Genomic DNA, 25,243 nt, shown 5'->3' with positions numbered 1-25,243 from the left:
CAAAAAAATTGAAACAAATATTATTTGTTTTATTGACTATTTAGTAACGTAAACAATCACCAGTTTTGTGTTCTAGATTTACTTTTTTTCGGTTTCCATTCGCATCAAACATGGCAGCTCCCCAGAGCACGCGAGAGCAGCTGCTCCGACTGGTCGATGACATCGAAATCATTGCTAAGTAAGTTGCAGAAAAGTTTCCACGTAGGCGGTACGGAGGTGCATGTGTGTTATTCTCGCTTCATTAGATCTTCAAGGCCAATGTTTTTTTTAGGCTTTGCCGGCTTCGCATCGTTTACTGTCCGGCGTTTCGCTAGCGTTGCTCGCGTTTCCATTGCCCGAAAAAAATGTGTTAAATTTTCTCGCAGAGAGCTGTTTGAGAACATAATTGCACCGAAGAATCAACGACTGTCAGCGGCGGAACATGGCCAGCTTGCCGAGCTGCTAGTTGCGAAGGACGAAGAGCTGAAACAGACGCTGGTGATCGGTAAGTTCGTCATATGCCGGCGCGATCATGTGTAGCGTTCGTGTGTTGCACGTTTTTCACGACTTCTTGTTTCAGCTGCAGGACAGGCAGAAGTTCAGAAGACGATAAACAGCCTCCAAGAGGAAGTAGAAAAGCAAGACCACGACATCCACTTACTTCAATGGCAGCTGAAAGAAGCGGAACATTTGCTGGTACGTTTCTCTCAAATGTCATTCAACGTCGGAGAACGACGCACGGCACGAGAAAAATCAAACATTTCTTAAAAGGAAGTTCTTGTAGCACAGTCAACTTTTCGTGGCCTATTTCAGTCTACGGCAATATACCAGGCAAAGCAGAAGCTGCAGAGCATCGAGAAGGCAAACGCCAGGGCAGTTTCATCAGAAGAGCTTATCAAGTACGCCCATCGCATCAGCGCCAGCAATGCCGTGGCAGCCCCACACAACTGGCAACAAGGTGAGTTTAGTGAATTGTGTTTCACTTGCATGCTGTAGGTCTGTGTGCATGTTTTCACGATTGCCTCCTCTGGCTTCTCTTGCATCTTAGGTGACCCACGAAGGCCGTACCCGACGGATATAGAGATGCGGCAGGGTTACCTCGGTCGGTTGAGTGACCTTCCTCTCACAGGACCTCCCCTTCAGCCTCAGGGGAGCTTAGGAGACCTGAATGCTGCCCGCCATCTCGGTGAGCCAAGCACAGATCCAGTCAAGCAAAATGTTCAGTTTATTTTATGCCTATGTCTTAAAGGGAAAACCGAAGAGAAAATTGATTTTCACTTGTGTTAGTAAATTACCCTTCCACAATACCAAGAGTACCTCTTCGCCGTGAGAAGACGCTTGGTAAGCCAGAAAACTCTGTGGAAGAAAATAGAGGTGATGATGCCGCGTTGAAGTTCCTGCATGTAATCACGATGACGCCATATATTTTGATGGTACCTGTTACAGCCTACGTAACTCTTTGTCGGTAAAAATGAATTAAATCGTGTTCTGAGAGAGCCAGAGGCTCATCATGATTCAGGGAATTCTATTCAGCCGATGTGGTCTAAACATGAAAAAAAAAAAAAAAAAAACCGAAATTCGTCAGATCACACTGATGTTCAGGTGCTGGGGTTTTGACAAAAGATTCAAAAATTAAACTTCGACCTTCACTTTCTCTTCTAATAATGAACCTATGATGGCAAAATTAAAGGCAGTACAGTTCTCGGAGAATAATTTATCAGTCGAAACTGATTTATTATTTTACGTTACTGTTCCTGTGACGCAAAGGAAGAGACCAGTATGATATACAACATGCAGAAAGCAGTATCACCGACATATTATATCACAGCAGTAACTGATTGGGGGTTGATGAGTGACCATTGAGTGATATGGTTGGTAGAATTGTGAAGTCTGTAAATTTGAACATGTAGGTACACCTATTCACAAGGGGACCCTTGGCATCCACTTTATTTGAGACTGGCACTGTAATAGACAACTGCGCGGTTGTTCTGAAGCAAGCTGCAGGAAGCCAGTGGACAGGGCTCTCGCGCATAACTACCTCAATAATAATAAAAAAAAATGTGGGTAACTTTGGTACCTTGCAAAAGGTTTAGTAGAGATCTTACGGGTCTGAATATGTTGTATTACAAGACGAAGTAACCGCTCATTTCACTCTCACTTCGCAGTCAGCACGTAAGGTGATGCAGATTGCCACTTTTTAACTGCATGCTTTAATTTATTTTAGAGTGACCGTGTCTTTGTTTGCCAAGACCTCGTTCGGGACAGTCCGCCGAGCATTGAAAAAAAAAAAAGAAAAAGTTCCACTGTGCAAACGGTCACTCAACCAAATTGAAAATGAACCTGGGTCAGGATAGTGTAACAATTCTGTTTCTTTTTGTGCCCCATCGGTGGTGTGAGCTGCCCTCTACATAGAGCAGAACGAATATGGCCACGGTGTATGTACAGGATGCTGGAGCTGGTGCGTTATATCTCATAACATTGTGAAACCTGCCATACGAGCTCAAATGAGTGATGTGCCCATTTACGAAACTACATGAGAAAGGTAGGAGTTATTGTATGTCGTCTGTGTTAGTAGACAAGAGTTTGGTTAAGAAGGTTATAGGACATTTGCAGTAGAATTTTTATCATTGCACATTTCCATTTTTCAACATTGAGGTATTTTAATGAGGCAGTTGGTATACAAGTTGGACTGTATATGTATCTTCATAGCACAAGTGTTTTCTGGTTCCATTACCAAGGGATGCACAAATTAGAGCTAAGAATTTCATTTATTCTAGCACTCAAGAGTTTATGTGGCATGGTTTTACGGGTGGACTGCTCAGCAACTTAGATTTACGTATTTCCGTATCAGGGCTCTGTATTTCTTTACTTAGCCGAGCCTTCTAGCGTAGCTACATTCATTCACAACTCATGAATGTCCAAGCTGTCCAGTGAATGCTTGCAGGTTGTATCTGTGTCCTCGCTGTCTAATAGTGCAATTATGGTGCTGCATAAGGCGTGCTTATATTTTCCATACACACTGAGCATAAAGAAATGGTAGCTGGACATGTACATAGCAAGGTAAATTAATAAAGGAATTGTAATCGGTGCAAGAAAAATATTAAAACCAAACGTAATATCATTCAAGTAAGTTACGTGATGACACTGTTGCCGTTTTATCCTTTTCAGACCAGAATCCACTTGGGCAGTCATTTTCGTGGCAGATTGGAGGAGACATCAAGCCACCCATCTCCAGCAACCACAACTCCGTTGGCATGGATGCCAAAAGCAAAGAGAATGAAGATGTTGAGGTCATGTCAACAGACTCGTCCAGCAGCTCTTCCAGTGATAGCCAGTGAACAGACACTATCATCATTTCTCATTGTATATATCAACAAAAAGTGTTTTTGAGCAACCTGCATAGCTTGGTGTTGAGCTGTTCTTTCACCACCAGTGTGTGGCCAGTTCATGCTGTGCCACATAGATGATGTATAGTCAACTGTAATGTAAGCCCAAAATAAATTTCTGTGCAAGATCACCAGCAAAGCTTCAATGTGGCACAGTTGAATGGGGCAGAACCGTTTTGCACAAGTTTGTACACATTCTTAAACATTCTTGTGCTAAAAGTCACTTTCGCCAGTTTCTGTACTGTGGATGCATGCCTGTAATTGTTTGGTTCACTACACTAAGGCTCCATACTGTACCGAAGGCGTACCTGTGTACAAGTCAGACATAACCCAAACAACGAAGAAGCATTTACAGCTGCTTAAGTTTGCGGGGGCTGGAGTGTTGTGTGAGCAGTGCTTCAGCATACTCATTGCATGTCGCACCTTAGCATTAAGTAAACTAAACGATACTGAAATATAAGCTCTCGAGTTCGGCACCGTCAATGAATGGTCAGGGCATTATCCCGCGGACACATAATTCACAAAGTACCCCATTACAAACATGCTATAAAACAGAAAGCATCAAATGCTTAGGAAGATGCATCAAGCTATCCTGTTTCAAGGAACTATACTCCATTTCACACATAAGGTGCAACCTTGTAGAAGCTATGCAAGAAGTTCGGTCAGCAAAATTTGCGAGTCCGTGCATTTCATGCTTGGCCTCCGCAATTAGCTCCGGCTGTGCGCTGTCGGAGCTGATTGCGGATACTAAGCAATCCAGAACCTATTGACAACCATATAAATAATGAGGTTTGTTTATTTCTAAGGCACAAAGCAACTTCTTTTATTACTCAGCCTTAAAACGAAAAAAGAAACTTGCATTACGGATGGTAAATTCGTTTAACTGTTTCTTGGTTTGAATGCATCTGCTACAAGAAGTCTCGCTAGCTTCCATGTGTTGCACCTGATGTATGAAACGGAGTACATGTATAGAATCTCTAGCAAGATGGCAACTGCTGTAAGATGGGCCAGTAAAAAATGTGGCATATTGTAGTGGCCACAGCAAGAGAGCTCAAGGTTTCCATACAGTCTATGTGGGCCTAAAATCCTTTACTTCATGCTAATGCTCCATGCACCGAAAACCTACACGTAAGCTGCCTGAATATACCTGCTACAGCCATCTCAGAGCCCAGCAATATATTAAGACAACACCTTTCAGCTGTTTCTTACTGTCAGTCAATCTGTCAAGATTCTAAAAAGAATATGTTCGATAGGATTGTGCTCATATCGGCACCATTGAAGTATGTAAACAGAAAGCCCAATTCTCAAATTTCTTCAGACAAAAAGTCTATTTTTCTTATATGTAGGTTTAACATCGTATTGCAGTTCCTCACCTTCACTTTTCATCCTGAATTAGTATGTTATCTGGTCGCATTTGAAATGTACAACAGATTCATTTCTTACTGTTAGTTATGATGCAGCGGTACATCTCACGTGTTTTCTACAAAGCTAGCGGCAACAAAATTACACACTTGGCATGTGGAGTCTCTTGCATGTAGCTATACATTATACCAGATCACTTTATGTTATTCTCTGCTTAACAATAAAGAGGAAAGTTGTCCGCTGGGGTGGGCGTAGGGGCTAGAAATGATATCTTAAGGTGTATTATGCGAGTTTGAAGTGTCATGTTGTAGAGGCCACAGCTAGTGAAACACTTCATTCACACAGACGTAGCAGTTTCAAAGTTATTAACACATATCAAGTCTCAGCACTTTTCAGGAAGTTCGGAATGAAACAGTATGTTCCATATAAGAGGTTAGATAGGATTTCTTCTCTTTTTAAGGCAGCTGGTCTTGCGCCTCATTTGAAAGTCACTTAATTGAAAGCTAATGACATTACAAAGTGAATGCTAATACCATAATAATCCTTGTGCACAACAGGGGGTAGGAGTTTCAAACTCTTGAAGTTGAAAAAACACAAGGAAGGCATTGTTGACCAGTAAGATAACGCCTTTTCTGGCATGAAATTGTTGCCATGGGTTTATGAAGTCTTGTCATCAACTCAAGTAAGAGCAACCTTTTCAATGTGATCGTTACTGGCTTCTCGGTGGTCATTACAAAGTCCAGCATAGTTTAAAGGGGCCATGACACGGTCCCCAACAGTTTTCAGTGAAAAATAGAAGTAGAGGGTCTATTGTGCCTCTACATATATGAAAAATCGACTGTAAACGAATATTTCAGTGCAAAATAAGCCTTAGAAGTCGCCAGCTATAAATGCCGCCCACTGCCGGTGACCACCATTTTGCCGTGGCATGCGTGTGACGTCATGTGTTGCATGGAGCACAGCCGTTGTCTTCTATCGAACTTTCAGCCGTTGTAAATCATTCAATTTCAATGTCAAGCTGAACTAAGCTGAAATAGCTCGACTGCACGCACAGCTGATCACGGAAGAACATTGTTCGCCAGAACACACATGCTCGCACCGCAAGCAGCATGCTACGTCATGGCTCGCAAGTGCGCCAGCGTTGCTACACTCGCATCTTTATAAAAGCATTCAATTATACATTACATTAAAATTTCGTCACCTTGTTTTGAACGCACAAGGATTAACCGAAATAACACTGATTACGATCGAAAAGTGGGTGTCATGTCTCCTTTAAATGAAGGCAACGGCAAATACTTTTCACCAAGTGAAATTGATCCTCATATAAAAAAAAAATGAAATTGAACCTGAAGAGCACCTCTCCGACTTGTAGAGTAACTTGTTCACCTTGCTTTTGTACATAACTTGTGGGAAGAGTGATGTGTGTGTAATGTGTGTGTACATGGTCTTTTCACATTACGCATTCTTTCAAACACACACACAAACCCCCTGCCCTGGGGTCAGTACTTTAGCAGCCCTAATTAATGACTGCATTTAGTTTTAGACATGTAGTGTAATGCTGGAATGTACCCTGCACAACCAAATGCAAAATTTAAAAAATTTAGAGAGTGACATATTTATGATTCTGGCTTGACTCCCTCTTTCCAGGTTGACACTGGTTTGTCTCGTTTGCTTTTCACGATATGTTCTCTGGGTTACGATAAATCACTAACATGCCCAAACCTCACTTATAGAATCAAGAGCCCGGCATTATAATGTCAGGGTTGTTCCAAGGGAACTTTTTCAGGCTGGTCAACTCATTTCCTTTAAACATTTTTCTTAACCTAGGGGATACATAACTATTAGGGTTCCCATAAGACCACGAAAGCTTGAATAGGGAAGTACTAGCATCAATGTCAATATGCTTTGAATGACTTCTTGAAAGCGAGTGCTAATAACAAAACTGCAATCTATTTTCAAAAACACCACACACTACCCAGTGCAACAAAATTTGCCATGTTGATTGAAACAAGATTCTATTTGTCATGTTTGTCAAAAAAAAATTCACTGACAATTACGATACTGTCTAATGTGAATTCTGGGCGCAGCTTTATGTTGTGGCAAGGCTAACTGTGTTTGAAGTTTTGGCTTTTCCGCAAGGTATCAACTACGCCATAAACAATTTTTGTGAAGTAGGGCAGCACCCACTACGCCATTATTCTTTCTGCGGATAAGCAAGGTACCCGCTACACATCTGTAAGGTATTACGTGCACTTTGTTGATGCTGCATGTGGCCGATGACGATGAATTATGTCCGAGCGCTTTCCAGTGGGTGGGAAGCATTAAACCACACACTCGTAGCGCAATCAGCATTGTGTGACGACTGGTTATCTTACTCTTCTGCCATGCTATATTACATAGATTAACGAGATTCCTTGCCCAACATGACACCTAGTTTCAAGCACCGGCGTGGCTCTGTGGTAGAATACTAGACAGCCACGAAGAGGGCCCGGTTCAAATTTCATTCGATGCTGGGTATCTATTTTTTCATCTCTTATCGGTTATGCCACCAACGGCGATGGCGCTCAAGGCAGGACAGGCGCCTAAGAGCTGCGCTGTAAAAACTGCGAAGAAGATGTTTTCTTACAGCCTCAAGCTTTGAGGGTTGCAGATTTTGTGTTCTTCAACCGAGAAAATGTTGTGATGTGTGATGCTCCTCATCGGTGTGAGCGGTCTTTTCACTTGCTGGTTGCGAGACTTTCGAAGGCACCACAGTTCAAGTATCCTTTTATTGTTCCAACTCATTTACAGGCTTCCTTTGTGTGCTCCATTAACTTATAACTAATTAAAAGACAAGAAAAAAGGGGGTGCGGGGTTCTCCTTTTTCCTCAAATGGAACATGGAACATCAAGATTCTCTCACTCTCTCTCAACCATAAAAAAAAAAGAGCACATAGCAGCATGTTTAACACACGCACGCACAGGCACAAGCCACTGTCCATAGCAGTCTGCTTATTCTCTGGCTGTCACGACATGCCATTCATCTTCAACCGCTGCTGGCCTGTCGATATGGAGCGCACGCACCACAGCCACATTGGCTATTTGCAGTCGCGGCCACCAAAAAAGTGCGTCTGAGGAGAGGAGAGACAACCAAGGCACTAATACCAAGGCTTGATGATGTGCAACAAGGGAAGCAAAAATTTGCCACATTCTTTACAGCATGGAACAAAAAAAAAAAAAAGTAATGAGAAAAATGAGTTGCACAAATGTTGATGCCAGACAAATGAAAGCAGCCACAGCATGCCTTGCCACAAGCAGATGCCGCTGCAAACTTTTGCAGTGACACATGCAGTCCTTACAAGCCTTTTAAGAGGCAACATCCTCGACACATTAAAAAAAACGAATAATTTTTTTTGTGACTGCAGCTCAAAAAAAAAAAGGCAAGTGGCCACTGAAATGCTATGTATGAACAATAACAGCTCAACAACCTGAACAAAACAAGCAAGAAGAAAAAGGGTGGGGGAAAGCACAAAAAGAAGTTCCCAGATATGTAGCAGAATACAGGTATTGTGAAGATTCAACATCATGCAGCTCTCGTGAGATGCGTTATCTTCAGCAATTCCACAATGACCCAACGGCTTTTGTGGCTATCCTCCGCTCTCAAGAGGGGGGGTGCTTTCTTCCCACTGGGTGTACAGGATAAGTGAAACACTGCACACCAAGGCGCACATAGACACTGTAATGAAGAATGCTCGGGCAGCAAATAAAAAGTACAAAAATGGAGGTGTAGGGGAGCGTAGCAAGCACAGCGTCCAGAGGCTAGAAGACGGGGGTCGCCAGTGGTGTTTCCCCACCGTCACATCGCTCTCCCTCCTCTCCTGGTTGCCCCCCCTAATGTCCCAAGTCCTGGTAGGGCAACAGGCACCAAGCAGTGCCCCTCAGGAGAGGTGAAACGAGTGCTGGCCCTCGCTGGAGGCCACGTGCAGTCGCTCGCGCATCACTCTAACGTCCGAGTAGTCTGGCAGCTTCAGGTAGTTGACACAGGTCATCACAGAGGGCAGATAGTCGTCGGGATTCTCGTTAGGCTCAAAGGTCTTCCGCACTATGGTCAGTGGTGGACTCAGGCTCTTGAATCCTGAAAAGCAAGAGCCACACATAATCAGAAGGCTTTCCCTGCCCGATGAGTGAGCATGTTACATTATAAATGAGCTTTCACTGACATAACTGCTTGGCCAGAAATGGAATGCTGCAGTCTTTCCAGATCAAGCAAAATATTTGCAGCAATGGCTGTATAGGTGGCACAATATAGTTATGGAGATGAAGTGAAGGAAGACTAAGAGCTGGTGAGGCTGACTGGCGTGCGAGTGTGGTGGTCAGCTACTTGACTCTCAACAATTCTTCTCTGTAAATACACAATGTATATACTCAAACTACCCCGTATCATATTGGCGGACGTGCTGAGTACTGCAGCAGGCAATGGAGCTCCGCAGCGGACGTCGGATCGCCCTCCCAACCACGGCTAACGCTGAACCTTTCGCATCAACGTCGCTGTCTCCATCAACATCGCCATCAGCACTCTGTGTTCCCAGGTGGTCTCTCTCCGAAGTACTGACTGAGCCCAATGCTGCTTAGCTTCGGGGATCAGACGAGAACCAGTGCATTCAGCATGGTATGGCCGACAGCCACGAGGACGGCAAACAACGTGAGCACGTACAACCGACTGCTGGTGAGCAGCAGCATGGCGCGGCCACATTGCTCGATGCGCACACCGGCCTCGTCCATGTTCTCGGCCACGTTGTATGCCGTCAGCATTTACAATATGTACATTAACACCAGAGTTTGCATTGCAGGCCAGTGAATGTCTGTTTCAACATTTAACCAAGTTATGATGGGTCCAATTCTTGAAAATCAAACTCATGTTATTTAATGGGACCACAAGTTTTTTTTTTCAACAATTTTTGTTGCCTGAAGTTGATCCTCATGTTACATTCAAAATGCGGAATGATTATTCTGAAACAAATACGCTAATCTCCCATGGTGTTTACCAATATGTTGGCAGCCTGTACATTTACATTTCAATCCAATCCATAGACAAGTCGACCAAAGCCAAAACTTGTTCCTTGCTTTGATCAATGGCATTTTTGCTGCTACAGTACTGCAGTACGCTCCACCCATTAGCTTGCATGCTTGGGCGTCATTCATTCATGACATTACAGAAATGCAGCGCTTCGGTATGACAATTGCTTTTCGAGATGGGGGACCTGTAACTTCACTGCTGCTCGTCAGCCCAACACAAACAAGCCAATGATTTGCGGATGGCGAAGCCTGTGTTGGGCCTAGTACGGCTTCCCAATGAAATAATTGTGAGTTTTTAAACATGCTCAATGTCAAAGGATAAAAAATTCGTCAACATGGGGTGTCGCTGGAGCCGACATTTCTACAAACAGACTTGTCTTCTTCAAGTCTCGCCTTGAAGACAAGAAGAAGAAGACAAGGCGGGTTGGGGGGTTTGCACACCAACGCAGTGCTCTTTACGTACCTACCTAGTACCTGAGCTAGTTTTGATTTGTGCAATGCATTTCCTAGTCATGTCGATTGATACAACACCACATTTTGGCAAACCTTAAATATAAAAATATTTTTTTATAGCTAGAAAAATTTGTTCATATTAAACATTCTAGATAACTAAGCTTTACAAGACAAAAATAACTAACTTTCGAACTAAAACTAAAAGCTTTTTTTTTTTCTTCCCAAAGGCGGTGACATACCTTCAGTCACTTTCGCAGCAGTACACTGGTGTCATGCGAAAAAGTGAACTAAGATTGTGAAGCAGCTACCAGCTGTCGTGGGACACCGCACGTTTTGTCCCTTAATTGCACACACGTGCACACACCGTATCATGAGTACCGGTATGATCACCGATGTCAAAAAACTTTACTGGCAATCATTCAGAGCTGTGTATGATGTTGCTGTGGCTCTGAGAAACCTGCAGCCTTGCGAATACTATGAGCAAAACTACTGTGCTCACCTCCAACAGGTAGCCTAGGAGATCCGGTAACAAACTGGAGGAACGCCCTCTGTTCCTCAGGCCTGTAGCTGCTGAGGATCTCAAAGAGAAATTTGATGGCACGGCTGTCGTGAGTGTAGCCATGGTCAGGCCGGCAGCACTCCATCAGGCTCTTCACATCCCACAGGCTGGGACCACTGCCACAGAAGAGCTGCTCCAGCTGTAAGCAAACAGGTCAGTTGGAGCACCTCTGTACAGCGGAATTCATCGACAATCCGCAACTACTCTTGTGCCATAGATGCATCTAAGAAATCAACTCACCTATGCATTCTAGGACCAGATACATGCATTCTAGGAAGGATACACATGCCAAGCTCAAAACCATTACTCGTTTGCAGGACTGCACCAGCAAAGTGAAGAACAAGGCGAACAGGTTAACAATGAGCTTCCAAATTTACAATGGAACGCTTTCACAAGTAATCATCGAATTACCTCAGTGTCTGTTTACTACCTCACTAATCACATAGCGCAAAAAATTTTCCATTCCGTTAGGTATGAGTAGAGTTGCAGGGATCTGTCGCACACTTTAAGCGCTTTTTCTCTTCTGTCCCAACGAGTGCGCTGGAAGCTACACAGGGAGGGATGACATAGTTGCAAGAAGCTACATCAGTGCACATCTCTGAAATTCATTCACTTACTTCTGGTGCAATTCCAGCGCACACTAGTGCTGTTACTGCATAATTTTGGCACACTATAGAGAGTGGCGCCAGCACATGGCAGCACACCGTGGCAACAAGCGCATCTGATCCGAACACCGCTCTATTTATGTCGGCTATCAGCCAATAGCAGCAATCTGCCAAATGATGAAATAGAGCTGCCACTGCCAGCAGCTTCGAAGAGAGAGGATGAGCCTCTGTATGAAGAGAGTGTGCTTGAGAAAGTGGCAACTTCACGCTCTGCCTCTCTGCTTTAAACTCTACGTGCCACGCACAAATACAAAATTGGGCTGCACTGTTCATAGCAGTGTTTGCTGTTTGTAGAATCCAATTTTTTCCACCAAATCCAAGGGATGGTTCAGGACCCCTTTAAGGGAGACAGTTTTTGTATGCCACACATCAAACAATGTTTAAACAATCTAGGCGCAAGTCTAGCTTGTCTTCCAAATTAAAGTTCTCTTTTCTTCAGACTACCAAAAGTTCGACCTTCCCTCGATTCACCCCCCTTCAAATGAGAGTTTTGCTAAAATTGGCGGCACCACTCCAGCTTTCACAGCCATAGTAGTGCTCCATGTAAAACACATTTGTAGCATGTAAGCAAATCAGAAATGTACAGATGCATTGCAGCCTACTCTGATGCAACTGTGCATAGCACAACAAGTGATCTTGCATTTCGTCACTTTGAAATGCGGCTGCCATGGCAACACCTTAGCCCACTAAGCCACTAATGGAAAGGTGAGACTGACCTCATCAGCGTAGAAGAGAGTGAGCTGTGCCAGGGGGAAGACTGCCTCAAATCCCTCGCGGAAGGCCTCCATCTGCCGGCGCACGCCCTCCAGGGCAGCCCAGTGAACGGCCAGGACCAGGTACTGGTCCAGGTTGTGCACGGTGACTCCCATCTGGGCTCCACCTCTCCGCAGCTCTATCTGGCCGCCACCTGGCAGTGTGAAGTCCAGTCCCAGGAGCTCCACCTGACAGCCGTCCAGCTGCAGGGCCTCCACCCGCCGGCGCACGCATGCGGGGCTGAGGCTGCGATCACGCTCTATTCTTCGCTTCTCCTGCACAACCTACACGGGCAGTAAGAAAACCTATTAAAACATGGCCTCGTGTGTGTGAAACTACAAGTTGCTGAAAGCTCTCAAGCTCTCCCTCCTGGCTGATCCCCACATCTAAGAAATCATAAAGATGACCTCTCATCAATAGCTCTAGCCAAAAATCTGTGCTCGTTTACATTGAATCCTGCAGGCACAATGTTGGTAAAGAACTGCACTCTTCACGCACGACCACACCTATGTGTGCTACATTTAAGACAAAGGAAGCATGGCAAGAATAATGAAATGATAATTTTATTCCAATGCCATTCTTTATCATAAGTGTTTCGAACGGCTGTATACCCACAGCAGAACCAGGACTGGCCGGCCATGAATGGTGGTTAATAAAAATATAATGGAGCAATAGTAATCGAAACATCCTGCAGGCTCAGTCTTCAGCAAAAACCTAGAACAAAGTAATCCCATTCCATGTCGCTTACCTACTTGGGGAACACACTGCAGCGCCCCTTAAAGACATAATTATGCTTCCAGAAGCTACATATAGTCGCAATACTGATAATTAGGACATGATTATTTCAACAGCTTTGCAGCACAGCCACTGGCCCTGTAGACAATGCATATAGGTCAATTGAAATTTGGGGAACTCTTACAAACTCAAAACAGTTAAGGCATGAAAACGGTCTACACATCGGCTGACCAAATCACAGCAAAGCATATGTGCACGTAGCAACACTCTCACAAGTTTTCCTGGCCATTTGTGGAATTCACTGTTTTCTTTTCGGGTCAATCTGTTTGGACTCGTCCAATACTCAGTCATAGGTTTTGTACAAAACCTGCACCCACACATATACCCAAGTATTTCATATTATCACTGCCTTCAAATCGTACCTGGTGCTTGGCTCAAGATGGCCTTAGCTGGCAGAGCTAATTAAAAAAATATTTTGAAGGAAATTCTGGTCAGGCAGGAGAAATATCCCTACCTGGTGGAGCTGTCGTAGGGATTGTGCCAGGCCTGGATCAATCGATTCCATGTCAGCCAGGGAAAGTGAACCCTCATGGCCCAGCATCCACTTGTACATGGCCAGCGAGAGTGGCAGGTCTAGCATGCGCGAATCCATGAGTGCCTTGGCCACAAACTTGCCTAACAACTTGAAGCGGGAGCGAACCTTGCTCACATGGCCCACCTTGGCATTCCTGCCAAGGGGCAGTGGGAACAGCCCACACGGACTGTGCACATACCTCACTGGCTCCTCACCACCTGCAATGTGTTTCAAATGAGGAGGAATGACAATGCAGCTTCAACGATCGGCCCCTGAGGAGTCATCACACAACAAGTAAAAAGAGTGACCCCATGGAAAAACTCAGAATTTCAACTGTATGTTTGTTGACAAACACTTTAGCAGGAAATCGGTTCCACTCCCCTCTGCTTACGTAACATACTCCGGCGGATGTAGAGAACTGCGCTGATTTTGCTTTTGTAACAAAATATGTTTTGCAAAGATGGCAATAATGCACAGTAAGCATGGCTGTAGAACAAAGTCTCACGCCCAATCGGCTTTGCAGCAAAGCTAGGGCAGCAGCATGCACTATTCTGCTGCCAGAATAATACCCCGGTCACAATGGCAAGTTTAGTGTCATTTTGAGCGAGTGTACTTACGCCCCCAGAATGGCACTTTGGCAGCGCGCTGCTACACGAGAAAGGGAAGTGCACTTTGAAAATTATTGTAATGGCGATGTGTACTTGAGTAGCACAACAGGTATTTGTTATTTCAGGCAATGTTTCTTAAGTAATACTGTGTTACAGCTATAAACGCGGCGGCTGCAGCCATTGCACGGCGTGCACTGGGCATGCCCCTGGTGGTCGTGGCTGTAAACTGCCCGAGAACGAGAATAGCAAAGTAGTTTTTTGTATTATAGTATGTTTTAATGCATAAGAATATTCCTAATAAAGAAAACGATAGTTCAAAAATGCTATGAACTCGGCTTCGGATAATAACTTACTTATTTTCGAGCCACTGCTATCGAGGCTAGACACTCAGTCTCGGCGAAGTGAGTTTGGCGAACGCACTCGCCGGCAAGTGCGCTTTGCAGCGAGTGTCACTAAACGTTCTCGTGTGACAGCGTGCGAATAGCACTAGCGGCGAAGTGCACTCCCTCAAAGTGCACTTAAGTTGCCCCGTGTGACAGCGGTATAAGCCTTCCACAAAGTGGATGTGCAGGCCACACCTGGCCTCGACTAGAATGAACCACACCCAAGGAGCACCAAGCTCCAGTACAATGGTGCCGAAACTTAGCACACAGCCCTTCATCATGAGCCATAGATGGCACCTTGTCCTTTTGTTCTTTCACCTGTTTGCTACACACTTCACACTTTGAAAACTTGGCTTTCACTCATGTTCCCCCTTTTTATTATGTGTACACTGCATGGGTTGTATGTGAGCACTGTGTCAATTCTTGGTCAATTCGATGAGCCTGTAAAGATTGTCGCACATGCTGCGTCATGACATCTTGAAACCCATGTATATGTAGGACACAGCACTATGAGTTCAAGCATGATGCTAAACCTTGATAATGCTATCAATGTCATGCCCCCTGGGTAAATTATTTCCACCCCCACCACCCCTGTCCACTTCGGTTTTGTTTTCTCAGATTTTCGGTGAAATAAAAACATAAGCAAACCACTAACATTGCTACTGCCGTCTTTGCCTTGCCCTCTGGGAGAAGTTTTTTTTCCCAGTTTCCTTTTTGTTTAGATTTCCAGTGCAACAAAAACAAGCAAAACCATCAGCCTTGCTATTGCTGTCAAAGCCTTGCTTTATGGGTCAAATTTCTTTCACCTTCTTTTCTCAGATATCCAATGCAATAAAAACACAAGCAAACCACCAGCATTGCTATTGCTATCAATGCCCTGCTCTCTGGGTAAAATTTCTTTCTCCACTTTCTTTTCTCATGTTTTCCAGCACAACGAAAGTGCAAGCAAACCACCAGTAGTGATATACTGACAGAGGCATCTCATTTTTTTTTCTTTTCCTTCACTTGACAGCAATGACTTGATCCCCAATAGGCAGCAGAATTACAGGCTGTGGCAAATATGAACACACGTGCTACTGTGCATGAGCATAAAACGTAAGAAAGCAGCACAACCAGCATTGCGTAGACACAGAAGATGTGCGGAAGCGAGGTTCTGAAGGCACCAACACTCATGTGATGCATTCCTTGCTCTGCTTAACAGCTCCCCGTGACTACAAAGCCTGCACCACCCACTCGTACAGAAAAATCTTTAACCAGCCCAGCACCTTTCTAATTTTATAAATAAATGGTAAGGCTCAGAGGTTGCCCTAGCTGCACCACACATACTTCATTATGAACGCCTCTGAACTGCTTTACAGTTGCAAGATGACTATGAGTATGATGTAATCACATTTAAAGCCCTGTGCTTTGTTAGGAACTGCCATGCTTATCCTACCAAGAGAAAGAAGAAGGCCATATTGGGTTCATGAATATGCACAAATTGCGACAAAATTGCAGTGACATCAACTGGAGATAAACCAGTCTTGCACGACAATGGAATCTCATTTGCATGCAAAGCAGTGCACAGAAAGCACGCACCTTTGAGAACTGACACTGTTTCTCCTCTCCACATATCCAGGTCTGACCGCTGCAGTTCCCTGGAGACTAGTGCGTAGAACTCCAGTGTGGGTCCAAGACCACTGCCAACCTACACAGTCACGGTTAAAAATTTGTCAAATTTTTCGGTTGCCCATTTTTCAATAATTAAGGATGGATGGATGGATGCGAAACTTTACTGTGTAATTAAGGATGCATCTTTTTTCTTAGCAGTCAACTAAATACAATATTCTTTTGTTGTTGTTGTTGAGTTATTTTTTTTAAAGCTTAGAAGTTCTTTCGAGCCATTGCCTTCACACAAAACTCTCCTGTCATCCTTCTAAGCAAATATATGCGCACGAAAGCTTAGACCCTTTTAAAACTTTGTAACGCCTGCAGCATTAATTGTTTGGGCAAGTAGCAATAATCCCTTCACTAGTAATAAAATTTTGCAGTGATTACCAGAGCAAGAAACCAACCATGGTCCATGCATTAACAAAAGAACTTTATAAAATATTCCTCAAAAGTCACAACAGTTGCCAATTTGTATCGTTATAGCTACAGTAAAGAATATATATCCATTGTTGTTCGATTAAACATTTGTTTTACCAGCTCTTGCAATAAGCATCCAAAGATTGGACAAAGCACGTTGAGCATCACTTGGTATCTCATTTATGAAAGGTATACATGCATGCAAGAGCATTTACTTGTAACTAATTTGTGGCATCAGAATACCCCATGCGTTGCACGCATAGGCTGTTGCGCCTGCTGTGACGTGATCATGTACATCATATAAGGGACAAAAACGAACAAACCAGTGGCCTTAAAAGCCACAGGAGGGAGCAATTTGTAGTGCGAGATTGTGAACAACCTGCCACATGCCATAAGGTAATTACATTGTGTGCTTATGCCGAAATTACCTACAAACTACAAACACTTTCTTGTCATGATTAAAAAGCATATCAGTGCCTTTAATTTAGAAGCTGAAAGTTACATACGGCTAGCATTACAACTCTCTTGATGTGAAACTAGTGCTGTTAAACTGCAGTTAACTTTTCCTCTCCAGATCATCTTCAGGAGCATTGTAAGCAAACATAAGCACTCCACTTTCAAGCTGGCGCCCAAGCTGTTTCCATGGCTAATGTAGCATATTGCAAGAAGTGTTGCTTACCTCATTTTCATACTGAATTTCCAGCAGTGCCCTTGAGCTACCAAGGTCTTGCATGACCACCTCAGCCTGCTTTAGAAGGTCATCTCGAGCAACCGTCCTCTGATCAAGAGAGAGGGAAAAAAAAGCAAATACCAACACAGTGACTTCATTGATAATAATGATTCTTGGCGCTTGTAAAAGGTTCCCAAACCACGATACGATAATGAGAGATGCCATAGTGTGGGGGCTCTGGAAATTTCAACAACGTGCACCTAAATCCAAGCATATGGGTGTTCTTTGCATTTCGCTCCCATCGAAATGCGGCCGCGTGGCCAGGAATCGAACCCGCGCCCTCGAGCTTAGCAGCGAGACACCCTACATGCTAAGCTGCCACGGCGGATACAGTGATTTCATTAACCCGTTAAGCTTTTGTGACAACCTGAGCTCATCATGAGCAAACACCACTTTTTTGCTTATGATAACCTGTGCTCATCATGGCTCTTCAGCAATGTTTCAAAAGGCTTTTGATGAACCCAGCTCGTCAAATGGTGTTTTCCTTTTTAAAACATAGATGGCAGCACGGGTTCCGTGATTGGTGCTTTTATTGAATGGTAGTCTGCACAGTAAACAGCGAAATGCGCGCCTTGCGTTTCCTGCACGTTATAAACAAACATGGCGCAGTGCCGTGTTTTAAACGCTACCACAAGGATGGTGGCGTCATCTAGTTTCAATTGAACTTTCAAGTTTCAATCGAAGTCAAATGGAACCCTTACTTTCTGGTGTTGCAGAAATTTCCTTCAAAATACAGATGAAATGGCCCAGGTATGGGGTATTGCTAGGCCCGCAGCCAGGGGAGTGTGGGGGGCCTTGGTTTTTAGACAGTGTTATATTTAAGCTAGCATGATGAAAACTTCAGCGGCTATTCTGTAGACTACACCATTAATTTTAAAACTGCCCTTAAAAGTGCCCTTAACACACTTAATGTGCACTTAACACACCCGTAAATCTACCCCACAACCATACCAGCATTCCACCAACGCCAAACTGCAACTTCTGTGGCCAGGGTCCAATCCTGCAAGATTACTCTCATTGCAAGAAAACTGCGCCAGTGAAATCTTTTCACACTTGAGACAATATTCCCACAGCTGTAATTATTTTATTAAATGCATGTAATTTATTCTACCTTGCAGTTTCTTATACAAAACAAGAATAAAAAAATGAAGAGTTCCTTAAAAAGCTACTAAACAGGCATTAAAACCAATAAGAAAACAAACAGTCAGAAGCTTTTTTACCTGTAAGAAAAGGACAATTTTTACAGAGATTGCAAGTACAAGAAATAGGCCAATGGCAGGAACCAAACTGCAACCACAACCTTAAAAAATCTTTTTTGTATATAGCAATGTTCACTATCTTTTAACAAAGCTGCATACCTACTGAAAGATTATGCACTGTTACCCAATCTTTTCTTTCTGCTCACTGAGGTTAGTTACAGCAGTCTTGCTAACACTTGTTTCCGACTTATAACCAAGGCCAAGTCCCAATGATTGTTAACATAAAGCGTAGAGGATGATACATTTTCTCAGGTACCGTGTTCTATTCCTGCAGTTTTGTGAGAAACATTCAAGAGCTTTCTACTGTATTGCAGGCATTCACCCAGGGAACTGGGACACCTATGCAGACTGCAAGTCTGGAAAGAAACAGAAAGCCCACCTTTCGCCGGTCTAACCGCGGGGTGACCCTTTCACTGTTGTCTGACCCAGAGAGATCCGGAGTCATGTCTAGTAGCCTCTGCAGGGCACGGTCTCGGTCAAATGACGTTGTGTAGAAGAGGAGGTGACGAGTCTCGAATGGAAACAGGAACGGGCTGCAACAAGCATTTCACAGACTATCATGCAAACTCTTAACAATGAAGAAATGCTGAAAAATTCAATAAAAGTATGCCAGAAATTTGCACAGAATTAAACTTTTACCCTTGAACGTCACTGAAGCAACATGGGTGCGTCATGACATGCGCCCATAAAAAGGGATACAAATGACAGAAAGAACAGATTCGTTGTCTTGGATATGAAAAAAATCTTTAAAGGGGCCATGACACTGTCAACCAAAAATTCAGTGAAAAATAGAAGTAGAGGGTCTACTGTGCCTATATATACATAAAAAGTGCACAGTACAAGAAAATTTCAGTACGAGATAAGCCCTAGAAGTAGCCGGCTATAAACTCTGCCCACCGCTGGCGACCGTCATTTTGCCGTGGCGCGTGTGACGTCATGTGCTGCATGGATCGGAGCTGTTGTCTTCTACCAAAGTGTTGAGCTGCTTGAATCATTCAATTTCAATGCCAAGCTGAAGAAAGAGCTGAAATGGCTCGATTGCACGCGCAGCTGACCAGGAAACAAGATTGTTCGCTGGAATTCAGATGCTTGCAGAGCAAGCAGCTTGTTACGTCACGGCTCGCGAGTGTGCCAGTGTTGTCAGACTCTCAGGCCGCTCACGTCTTTATAAACTAATTGCTCAACCAAATGCGCTCAAATTTCGCCAGCTTGTCTGTGAACACACAAGGATTCACCCACTCATGGCCCCTTTAAAAATCGCTAAAACGTAATTGCTGCGTCGAATTTGGTTGGTTTTGTATATGGGTGCTGCATACCACCTTTCTCGGTGAACAAAGCACCTGATAAGTGAAACACATTGCCCAAGTCCCTTCAGGTTCCGTTTAAAGATTCCACTGTACAACATTTCACCAACCAAGGTTCTACACTTCACCAACCAATGTTAAGAAAACACTTTCGGCAGTACACCAAAATCGCTTTCGGATACCAATGTTTAGTGTAAGGAACATAATCCAAGCTAACATTACTTTGCCTCTCTCAAGACACACAATGCAATACGCTATGCTCCGTTTCACAGTCCGCAAGTAATGCGATCATAGATGCGTCACTCCACACCTTGCAGAGTGTTTCTGATCTTCAATGCTTTCCACAAAATACCTACTTCGTGTATTACAACTAAAGCCGCCGACCTATTTTCCAGACTTTGCGGGGACCGCAAAATCGTCCGAAAGATCAAACAGTTCTAAAAAGTTGTTAGGACATGAAAATGAAGTTTATTTGGATTACAGCAGCCTAAAAAAAATCTCCAATAATGTCCTGCTTCATGCTATGCTTGGGGACGAGCAGATTTGGTTGTACAGTAGAAGCTCGTTATACCAAGCGGGATATAACGAACTAATGGATATAACGAAGCAATCGTAATTCCCCTTGAAATTCCCATAGACGCCCATGTATTTAAAACCTCGTTTTAACGAAGCTAAAATTTCCTCGCAATGGATATAACGAACCTTCTTTTTTCCCACCGAGCATTTACTGATCATTTTGGTACCCGGCAAGTCAATGTCTTATAGCGCGCGACGGTTTACGTCCCATCACGGATGTGGTAATTCAAAACTCTCGCCTCGTGCTCCCGAGGAGCCGCTTAGCAACACGTGCGAGGGTGCGCGTCTGCCTGTCTCCCCTTTCCACTGAAACTTGTGGACCCACCCACGCACGTAACCGGCCTCCCCTCTTCCGCGGAACTCAAGCAACTCGTGGACCCGCCCGCTCTCCTGCTGCGCGCATGGAAGGCGACGCGGCGACTGCGGCCTTGTTATTGCTTGTCGTTCGCTGCGTGTGCATCAGAATAGCGTCTCTCTCGGTTCCCGCCGCTAGACAGGAGATGGACGACGGCAACGGCAAACGAAAGCGCAAAACGATTACAATCGAGCAGAAGGCGGCTATGTTGAAAGCCGTTGAGTCCGGCGTCAAGAAGAAAATGTGGTCCAAGATTTCGCCGTAGCGTTGAGCACGCTGACGACGATATTGAGCAACAAAGAAGCAGTCACCAGTGCTGTCGCATGTGGCGTCAAAGGCGACAGAAAGAAGCTGCGGGCCGCCGCCTTCGAAGCTGTTGAGAAGGCGGTCTTCAAGTGGTTTTTGGAAGTGAGAGCAAGTGGCACTCCGGTAAGTGGGGCGCTTTTGCAGCGGAAAGCGAGGGACTTCGCGTGCATCATATGGCACGACGATTTTTTGGCGAGTGACGGCTGGCTGCAGCACTTCAAGGAGCGCCACGACATCGTCAGCAGGGCTGTCAGCGGGGAAGTGCAGTCCGTCGACCAAGACCTGGCGTCATGGGACGCTCTCCTTGACGCCGGAGTTGTGCCCGACTGCGACACATATACGTCAGTGCCGATGCTGACGCGGTGACAGGAGTGACGAATGTGTCGACGACAGCCCGGAGTTGGCGAACCAGATGTTCAGACGTCCGCGCAAGCGCTGGATGTGGCAGACGTGCTGCGCCGCTTCTTCGGCGCTCACGATGACGGCGAGGACAGACGCGACATAGCGGCAGCGGCCGAAAAAGCCATCATCCGTCTGAGGAAGACACGGCAGAAGTCTATTAAGGAGTGTTTTTCTGCTAAGTGAGCAGCCAGCTGGTGTGCCGAGTTTGGCGTGAATAAAGTAGCAGTTCTTTGCTGTTATTTCTTTTTTTTTTCTTTTGCTAGTTTTTCTCCGTGCGACGGCCGTTTTTCGTTTGCGTGGCGGGCTGCTGTGAGATTTGGCGGTGAGTACGTCCTCTCTTGCGTGCTAATTGTCGATAGAAATGGATATTGGCTATAACGAACTAATGGTTAAAACGAAGTAATTACGACTCCCCCTTCAACTTCGTTATAACGAGGTTTTACTGTATTTGGACTACAGTGACATCGTCAGCGCGTTGGCGATCGCTGGTGCTGACCGTTGCGGGCGGCACAGGAGATGGCCCCATGGCACCAAGCACACAAAATTCAAAGCCGGACACAAAAAGATGCACACAACGTCTCTGTTGATAGGTTTGTGGGATTTAACGACACAGTAGTAGTGGAGGGCTGGGGTTTTTTAACCTGCATGCACAGTATGCGGGCCTCCAGCATTTCATCTCCTCAAAACGCAGCCACGATCGAAATCCGTGTACTTCAGGTCAGCAGCCGAGCGCCATAATCACTGAGCAACCGCAACGACAGAGAGAATCGGATGCGCAGTACAGAATCGGATGCGCAGTACATCTTAAAAACACACTTGACACACCACTAATTTGTCCACGTGCGAAATGACAATTACGAAAACCAGTACAAAAAAAATGCATAGTAATGATGACAATAAGGCTGACTGAAGAAGTAGAGTCCCCGAAGAGTCTTGTCAGCGAAGGAACAGTGGGCATGGCCTCAGAAACACGAAGATTATACGCACTCCCAGTCTTGGAGGCTACACAGCAGGCCACTAGAAGCCAAACTCGACCAAGCCAGCAGAAAATCCAAGATGGTGGCTTTCAAAACCAAGCGACATGGCTCGAAATGAGCAATTTAGTCCGAAAAATTGAATTTTTCGGTGTAAATTCGTCCGAAAAATCGATCGCGAAACTGCATTAGTTCTATGGGAACCTTGACGGTGCATTTATCAAGTCCGAAATATCCAACAGGTCTGATTTTTTGGAGTCCGAAAAATCGGTTGGTGACTGTAGTGGACACAAATTTACTTCAAATGAAGTATATTATGTGTGGACCTTTATGCTTCCAGTATGCTGTGAGTCAATTAATTGCAGCACCGTCTCACTCCATTTAGTGGTGAATGGGTTCACATCTATGACACTTTCACCTAATCAATAAGCAAGGTACGAGGCTTGAATGTACTATTTAATTAGATGACTAAAGACCGGATTTTAGGCAAATGCCTATTTTGTTCCCTGCGTTCCTATCACCCCATTTTGATATACAGTCGACGACCGATTTTTCGGACGCCCAATTTTTCGGACATGCTTGATAATTCGGACATTTACCCGGCACCAGGACATACCCTATAAGTTCAATGTATTTCGCAGCTCGAAATTTCGGACACTTAAGGACGGGCTGTTCGATATTTCGGACTTTCCAAGCGTCAGTCGAGCCGACTGCCAGCGTTTTTTCGCGCCGCCGCCATCTTGTTTGTTTATTTTTTTCTCCAGTAGCCTCGAACCGGTGCTGGCCGTGCGCGCGGCCGCTAGCTCCGCTAGGGTGGCTACCTCGAACTGCTGGATCGAGGCTATTTCCGCATCAGCGTCGCTGCCGAAAAATTTTTCTTTCTTCTCTGCTGTGACCGTTGGATTGACAGGAACGCATCGACTGACTTTTCGCCTGTGCGTGTGCCATGTGTTCCGCCTCTGCGTGTGTTGCCTAGCTAACTGCGCTGATTCATAATGGATAAGGGATCGTCGATGTTGTCGTCGGCCTCGAGAGCTCCGATGAAGCGCGGCAAGTATGTCACCATGTCGATGGCGAAAAAAGCTGCCATCGTCAAGCTTGTTGAAAGTGGCCGATCGCGCGCAGACGTTGCGAAAGAGTTCCATATTTCCAAACAGACTCTTTCGGACTACATCAAGAACAAGCAGAAGATTTTGGAGGCGGCGGAAAAGTCCACTGGATCTCGTCAAAAAAATGTCAGCCAAGGTACCTACCCTAAGCTCGAGGAGGCCCTACTCGTATGGCTGAAGTCGACAGTGGCCAGCAAGGTGCCCGTCTCCGGGGGCCTCCTCAAACAGAAAGCTGAGATGATGGCGCTTCAAATGAACATTGAGGGATTTAAGGTCAGTGACGGCTGGCTAAGGAATTTCAAGAAGCGCTCTGACCTCAGTTTGAAAAAGCTGTGCGGTGAAAGTGCAGCTGTTGACCTCAGCGTCATTGCGAACTACCGCTCTGAAAAGCTGCAGTCCCTTTTACAGCAGTACTCGCCAGACGATACTTTCAACTGTGACGAGACCGGACTTTTTTTCAAGCTGATGCCAGAAAAGACTCTTGCCTTTGCTGGCGACCCTTGTCATGGTGGCAAACACAGTAAGGAGCGAGTTACTGTACTGATCGGTAGCAATATGTCGGGCACAGAAAAACTGCCGATGCTCGTCATCGGCAAGTCGAAAGCTCCGAGGTGCTTTAAAGGGGTGGTGCCATCAAATTTCGAGGCTATAACAAGCCTATTGTGGGTTTCCTCTGTATGCAAGGACATTCCACACGAAGGGTCGGACACAGCAGACGTTTAGAATATATTTTAATTCACTTCCAAAGTGTACCTAAATGCCCATTCTCCCGATCGAAACCCATCGCTAGCGCGCCAACGCTGACGTAGATCTGTAGGAAGGGCAACGAAAGTTGTAGTGACGTCACACCAAATCTGCTGTAGTAACGTGAGTGACCTCCGGACCTCCGCCACTTCCGCAACCTACGTACCGGCTGTAGTGAACTAGAATATATTCTAATTCACTATAGTACCGGTAAAGCATCGCTTGCTACATCACTCGCCGAGTTTCGATCGCTTCCTGGCTAAGTGCGTCACAGCCTTGTGTGGTCACGTGACCACGCCTCCTACACTTCTACGTCACTGCCCAACCTCGGCACCCAGAAACCGAAACCGAAAGTTGTCCACATCAAAACGCGATATTAAATTATTTAGCGAGAATACATGAATCTTGGTGCGTGCATCATGCTTCCTGGAGCTATAGGAAACGCTTACAGCAAAGAACGCGTAAGCCACAAATTTGGTGGCACCACCCCTTTAAAGGCGTAAAGTCCCTGCCTGTTTCGTACGAGGCCAACAAAAAGGCCTGGGTAACGCAGAAGATTTTTGAAAGTTATGTGAGAAGACTAGATCGCAAATTTGATCTAGAAGGCCGCAAGATTGTGTTGTTTGTCGACAACTGCGCTGCGCACGGGCACATAAACAACTTGAAGGCTGTGCGCGTCGAGTTCTTGCCACCGAACACGACAAGTGTCCTACAACCGATGGACCAGGGGGTCATACACACTCTCAAAGTGAACTATCGGTCACGCTTGCTTTCGCGTGCGGTGGTGTGCCTCGACAGCGGAAAAGCGTACTCGGTTGATTTGCTTGGGGCACTTAGCATGCTCGCCGATGCGTGGAAGTCGATGACATCGACAACGCTGCGCAACTGTTTCCGCCACGCGGGATT

General features: G+C 45.1%; 2 protein-coding genes and 1 pseudogene across 9 annotated transcripts in view; 1 reads left to right on the top strand and 2 right to left on the bottom strand.

Annotated features, from left to right (window-relative positions):
- The first annotated feature begins 28 nt into the window (after positions 1–28).
- LOC119387190 (mediator of RNA polymerase II transcription subunit 4) lies at positions 29–3,365 on the top strand. Its single transcript, XM_037654501.2, has 6 exons — positions 29–178; positions 366–484; positions 560–675; positions 793–937; positions 1,028–1,165; positions 3,148–3,365. Exons 1-6 carry the CDS (start codon positions 111–113, stop codon positions 3,315–3,317), a joined length of 756 nt encoding a protein of 251 aa, XP_037510429.1. The 5' UTR covers positions 29–110; the 3' UTR covers positions 3,318–3,365.
- A 4,111-nt stretch (positions 3,366–7,476) lies between these two features.
- The window catches only part of LOC119387185 (E3 ubiquitin-protein ligase TRIP12), a 73,839-nt gene continuing 56,072 nt past the window's right edge, over positions 7,477–25,243 (bottom strand). For all 8 annotated transcript variants that reach the window (XM_049413396.1, XM_049413398.1, XM_049413401.1 and 5 more), the window contains 7 exons: positions 18,947–19,100; positions 17,258–17,356; positions 16,090–16,198; positions 13,461–13,738; positions 12,175–12,495; positions 10,734–10,932; positions 7,477–8,840 (listed from right to left, as the gene is read on the bottom strand). In XM_049413396.1, the coding sequence (XP_049269353.1) occupies positions 8,644–8,840; positions 10,734–10,932; positions 12,175–12,495; positions 13,461–13,738; positions 16,090–16,198; positions 17,258–17,356; positions 18,947–19,100 (1,357 nt within the window). In that variant the 3' untranslated portion in view covers positions 7,477–8,643. The remainder of the gene's footprint in view (positions 8,841–10,733; positions 10,933–12,174; positions 12,496–13,460; positions 13,739–16,089; positions 16,199–17,257; positions 17,357–18,946; positions 19,101–25,243) is intronic.
- On the bottom strand, positions 9,270–9,388 carry LOC119388423 (5S ribosomal RNA; annotated as a pseudogene).

This window comes from Rhipicephalus sanguineus, chromosome 3, assembly GCF_013339695.2.
Source record: "Rhipicephalus sanguineus isolate Rsan-2018 chromosome 3, BIME_Rsan_1.4, whole genome shotgun sequence".
Classification (NCBI taxonomy): domain Eukaryota; kingdom Metazoa; phylum Arthropoda; class Arachnida; order Ixodida; family Ixodidae; genus Rhipicephalus; species Rhipicephalus sanguineus.
This window is presented reverse-complemented; position numbering and strand designations above follow the sequence as displayed.